A 5,946-nucleotide genomic window follows, 5' to 3' on the forward strand; every position below is an offset into this window, starting at 1 on the left:
TCACTAGTAATATTATTCAAACATAATGCTAATTGTCATTCCTACCCAACCAGGCACTCCAATGACTATCACATATTTAACACCAAAACCGTCTTAGCACAAAAATCATTTAAACATTATGGCCCTGATATCTGGAATGCACTACCCCTGAAATAAAAAAAGATGAACACAATGGTATCCTTTAAAATAGCGGTGAAAACGTATCTTATTGCTCATTATCTTTAAATCCACCATCAAAATTTGCTTTCCTTCAATCTTCATAATTTCTCCCGGTACGCCCGTCGTTACGAAACTCGATAATTTTCAGTACTGTTACTTTCGTTTGCTTCCATTCATTGAAACGTTGATTATAACCTTCCATGACCTGGTATGAATAGACGAATGAATACAGAGTGGCCTACTTGAGATACTGACTGAACATTGTTTTGTTTACAAACATTTCAATGCTCCGACCCGCAAGCCCAGGCTAACAGTATTTACATACCAGCTCGCTGATCTCGCATTCTTATATTATTCTTATTGTCCAGAAACCTCGCAAGTCTTCTAATTCTATAATATATCCCAAGTTGGCCACCCAATATTCAAATGTGCATCTTCTTTTTTATCCTCATAAATCAAATTGAAATCCATCTACTACTTAAATATGTTAATCTTGATGTACACCCCCTCCTCCTTTTATTTTCTATTCTTTTCTTTTTTCTCTCCTTTTTTTATTCTTCCCCCTTTTACCAATATTTTTTTCTCCATATTTGTATTATTATGTATCCATTGAGGGTAGTCAAGCTATCAAGCTCTCCTTACTTTGTCAACCCTCCTGTTTGATGTTACAGCCAACCTTACTATGTTTTATATATACTCTTTTGTCATGTATAAAATGTTCAATGATTTGTTTATTATATAAATGTACAACTGCAAAAGAAAAAGAAAATCAAACAGAAAAAAAAAAATCAAATCAAATCGAATGCCTTTTGTTTTTCTTGAAAAAAGAAATGGAGATTATGATGGCAGAAAATAACATAAAAGCTTACGCTATATATATTCTGCTGAATATTTCCACATTATATAATTTGTTTTGTAGACACATAGAGAATAATCGGATACGTATGATCGAGAACAGGTCCCTCTACGGTCTGGACATCCATCGATTGTAAGTATTCGAGAAAAGAGTTCTTTTGTCTGTATTGTATCAAAATAACAATCTTAATATGGAATATCAACTAGAAAATTGTTCCAATGATGATCGTAAACCGATAAACTCACTATGTGTGTGATAAAATATGCGTATAGTGAAATAAGAAGTACAAACGAAAGTTGTATATCGACCTAATGATGTGTCCGTCATCGGAAAATATTGATGCTTTTCAATCAGAAGGTTTCATTTCCCATACTTTTTTGTTAACACAGGCGGCTTCAGAAGAACAACCTAGTTACATTGAATGGAATATTTGATGGACTACCTGAACTTCAAAGATTGTAAGAATTTACATTAATCAATTGATTACTTTGATGAATGGTAAAATTTTCTATAACGCCACCTATAAGTAGTCGCGATAATCGAAAGAAAAAAAAAACGCTTCGGCATTAGCTGTTTATCAAATAACGAAATCAATACTGAACTTACAACCGTTGTTGTAATAGATTGCAGTTCAAATTATTTGCCAGAAAAAAAAAAACTGAACACTAAAACTCGTAACGATTGAAGAAAATGGTGAATAATATTTAAAGCCATTGGAGGCTATTGTTACTCATTCTACCAGCTACTTCTACTACTACTACTACTACTACTACTACTACTGCTACTGCTACTACTATTTCTACTACTACTATTACTACATACTACTACTTTTATTAAACTACTACCACTACTAATACTAATACTACTTCTACTACAGACGGTCCTAATACTTTAGCCTTGGCAGTAAATATAAATTGCGTTAAGGCCTTTTTGTAACTGTCTTGGTTTGTTGGTGAATGATCCATAAAATGATCCACCCTGCCAAGCCACTGACTGTATAATAACAGACTTGTCTTATTCATATTTTAGGAACCTCTCAAGCAATGACATCAAACACATAGCTAAAGGTGACTTCCAGGACCAAATTAACCTCTTAATTCTGTAAGTTGTGAATTTTTAACGTTTACATTTCAGCACCTTTTTCCCATTTTATTCCTTTCTGTTTGACAACTTAATGACCTTTCAATAATGGGATATCAGTGGGTTTATTTGAGACGAAAACGTATAGCGTTCATGTACAAGTAAAGTTATCTTAATTAATGATTGGCAAATAATAATAAAAATTGATTATTGAATTGGGAGACTATTGTTTGGTATAAGTAAGATTGAAATAACTTTCCTTTAACAACCCGATTACTTTATTCCTGGCGCCAGACAAACGAGATAAATATCTACATTTCATCTAAAAATACCTCGTAGATCTTTTGGTGTATCGAATTTGAGTTGAAACAAGAATATTGTGGTATAACAATATTTTGTTATCTTTGATATTACAAAAAAATCAATATAAAATCATTGGAGATATAGAAACAACTCTTATTATCATATTTCAATGACTATTTATTTCATCCGCAGTGAATTGAGCAACAATCCAATCACTCGCATCGATCCTGGCGTATTCGTTAACACGATAAGCCTGGAGTATATGTAAGTACAATGGTAATGACAGCTTTCCGTTCTATGAGGTAAGGTGATGTTCTATTAAACGTTATAGAAATTATGGTAAAGGTATAGGAGGTTTGAGTGTACGCAGTAGATACTATATGATTTGCTTTATAAGTGTATTTAACCCCGTATGATATGTATATGTAAGTACATACATTATATTAGAGTATGTATTTACGTGCATCATTGAAACTCCTCCCCGAAATACAGTATGAGTTTGATGATATTTTACTCTTTCGATGGGGTCAAACGTTCATATATATATATATATATATATAAACAGCATGAATTTTTTGAAGGCATAAAAAATGAATTTTAATGGCAAAATAGATTTAACTTGTTAACAATCTAAAACTTGACACTGTGTATTCATTTGCCTAATTATAAACAGTTTACTTCTGGATTTACAACTACAATCGATTCGAGGAAACGTACTGGCAGGTCTAACATCTTTGAAAGCCATGTAAGTATATTTGTATTCATAGATGTACCCCATCGCCAATTCGCTAATGTCTTGAGTAGCCCAATTTGGTAAAAATCAAACATTTAATAATGCCTAAATTTGCTTTTAAGGTCTTTTAGAATCAATAGCTGATTTTATTCAAATAATTAACAAAGGAATTAGATATTTGGCACATTTAAAAGGAAATAGCTTCTATTAACACAAGCACCTTCGCTTCTCTTTCAGATCCACTTCTGATAACAGGCTATGTTGTCTTCTTGATCAAAGAGAAAACGTCACTTGCGCTAGGACGTCTCCTACAAGTCCTCTGGAAACCTGTGACAGGCTCTATCCGAGCGTTGTCTTAAGAATCGCCGGCTGGGTCATAGGACTTACATCTCTCATCGGCAACCTGACTGTCCTGGTACTACGCCTTCGCCAGGAGCAGCAGCTCACCGTCCAAACTCTCTTAATCATGAACTTAGCCGTTGCAGACTGTCTCATGGGTATCTATATGATAATTATCACATCAGCAGATATCTATTTCGGCAGTATCTATTTCTTGAGTGCACCAATTTGGCGTGAATCGCATTTGTGCAAATTTTCGAGTTTCCTCGCTTTTCTATCCAGCGAATGTTCTGTTTTCACATTGGCATTAATGACGGTCGATCGATTCGTCTGTATTATATTTCCTTTCGGTGGGTACCGTTTGACTGTGAAATCAGCCAGAGTTATCATGATGTTATTATGGTTAGTCATGTGCATACTCAGTGTCATACCCAATTTGGTTCCATCGAATTTGCCCGGGTTTTACGGACTATCTGATGTTTGTGTTGGTTTGCCACTACATGCCGAGTCTGAAGAGATAGGAAAGCTTGAGTTTAAAGAGAATATATTCAATAGGGAATTCCATTTTGAGTATGTAGTTGTCGAGAGCACTTTTCGTCCATCCTGGCTCTACGCCATTGCAACATTTATCGGTGTTAACATGATTCTATTCATAATTATCTTAATATGCTATATAATGATGTTTATAGAGGTGAAGAGATCAACACAATCTGTGGCGAATACTGCTTTACGTAATCGAGAAATCAAAGTTGCTAGAAAAATGGCATTTATCGTCGGAACCGATTTCGCCTGCTGGATGCCCATCATAGTTATGGGTATTCTCACCCAATCCGGTCTGGTTGACTTACCGACATCCCTCTATGCTTGGAGTGTGATATTCATCATCCCAATCAACTCCTCAATTAACCCTATACTGTACACGTTCGTAAATTATATCGAAAATAAGAAAAAGCCTGAACAAGCTAGAAGAAAAACGAAAGTTGATGGTATGACAGCAAAAAGAGCGAGTGTGAATGTTATCTCTTTGACCGAACTCAACAATGGTGGTCATCTTTAAAATGAAGTCAGGATATTGACCATGGTAATGACGAATGTTGAAAGTACTGAAAGTGAATTAAGTAAAAAGAAATGGATTCTATGTAAATATATTTGACCATATTTCCATTGGTCATTATTGTAATTGACATTAAAGAATGTTTCAAAAAGTCAATACATTCAAAATTTGATTCAGCTAAGGATTAAACAAAATTACAAAAAAGAGATATCTAATACCTGTCCAAACTACCAATTTTGGGTCATATTGTTTAACACATTGTTTTTTTGTTATTGTGTTTGTAGGTTCTTGTATCAATGCACTAAATTATTGTTAGCATCAGCAAGTGTTGAATGAGGATAGAAGCGTATTTCCTACTACCGTGCTGTTATATTTCTTGATACTCATTCTAATTCATTCTACTAAATCTAAATATAGTTAGACTTCTAATCAAATGTTGTCAACGGGACAATTACAATGGAACACTATGATATGCATTTTATGACACGCTTTTGAAATTAATTCTTCAATGTCGAAAGTATAATATATCTTTTTGTAACACAGAATTTTTTGTTTTAATTGTGCGTACTTTCAATTGCTATACTACTTATTTAAAAACAAATCTTTGTGGCACTGTGAAAAATAATGTACATTATGTAATGTTATTCCAAAGTCAGTTTAAGTCATTTTACATTGCGTTCTTTCTGTTTCTATAATGATAATTATTTAATTATCATTTGGTGTAAATTGGAATAATCAAGTAAATATATCTAATCTTTAAAAATCAGTTAATCTTTTTCATTTACAAAATTAGCACTGCGATCACTACTGAACTTTTCTAAATCATAGCAGTTAACAGTATTTTAAAGGTCGAAATAAATGACTTTTTCATCCTCAATTAGTTCCATTTATTTTTATGGACCAATCGTACATGGCTCAAAAAAATTAAAATGTATTTGAAACTGCGGTGAATGATAATCACTATAATCAACCAAAAATTGCAAATTGTGCACAACATAGTGATTATAAATTTTACACCACATTGCAAATTTACAGACTGCAATGATCACGTAATTAAATCGTTTTTATTCCTGAATTCACTGTTGACTGCATTAGAAATGGTCCACAATTTTCGGTGATATTTTGCTCTTTCTGTTTATGTACAGTGTATAATTCCAAGAATCCAGGATCAAAAGATATTTTTGTCAAGTCACTAAAAGGTGATACTAAATTGCAGTTGAAGACACGATCATATTTTTAACGTTACTCATACATTACATCAAATGTAAATCAAAATATCGATCTTCTATTCACAAGTTTGAGTGATAATAAAATTAAAAAGTACAACTTGTATCAAACTGATCTTTGCACACGTAACATTGTTGGATGTAACCAAGATAAATGTTTGGGAACTGAAACAAAGTTTTAACTTTTATTCTTTTT

The 5,946-nt window shown here is 33.0% G+C and overlaps 1 protein-coding gene across 1 annotated transcript; it reads left to right on the top strand.

The window, feature by feature from the left end:
• Positions 1-1,076: 1,076 nt before the first annotated feature.
• Positions 1,077-5,313, top strand: LOC115926383 (G-protein coupled receptor GRL101-like). The gene is made up of 6 exons (XM_030991044.1): positions 1,077-1,147; positions 1,405-1,473; positions 2,045-2,116; positions 2,591-2,662; positions 3,072-3,143; positions 3,369-5,313. The coding sequence occupies exons 1-6, from the start codon at positions 1,104-1,106 to the stop codon at positions 4,525-4,527; spliced, it is 1,488 nt and encodes a 495-aa protein (XP_030846904.1). The 5' UTR covers positions 1,077-1,103; the 3' UTR covers positions 4,528-5,313.
• The last annotated feature ends 633 nt before the right edge of the window (positions 5,314-5,946 follow it).

Source organism: Strongylocentrotus purpuratus, unplaced genomic scaffold (genome assembly GCF_000002235.5).
Source record: "Strongylocentrotus purpuratus isolate Spur 01 unplaced genomic scaffold, Spur_5.0 spur5_scaffold_2, whole genome shotgun sequence".
NCBI classification, from domain to species: domain Eukaryota; kingdom Metazoa; phylum Echinodermata; class Echinoidea; order Camarodonta; family Strongylocentrotidae; genus Strongylocentrotus; species Strongylocentrotus purpuratus.

What these genes read in the sequence shown, in the direction of transcription:
- LOC115926383 (XM_030991044.1), top strand. Translation starts at nt 1,104, where the DNA reads ATGATCGAGAACAGGTCCCTCTACGGTCTGGACATCCATCGATT. An exon ending in GGTCTGGACATCCATCGATT is followed by an intron (nt 1,148 to 1,404) that starts GTAAGTATTCGA and finishes TTGTTAACACAG; the next exon opens with GCGGCTTCAGAAGAACAACC. An exon ending in CTACCTGAACTTCAAAGATT is followed by an intron (nt 1,474 to 2,044) that starts GTAAGAATTTAC and finishes TTCATATTTTAG; the next exon opens with GAACCTCTCAAGCAATGACA.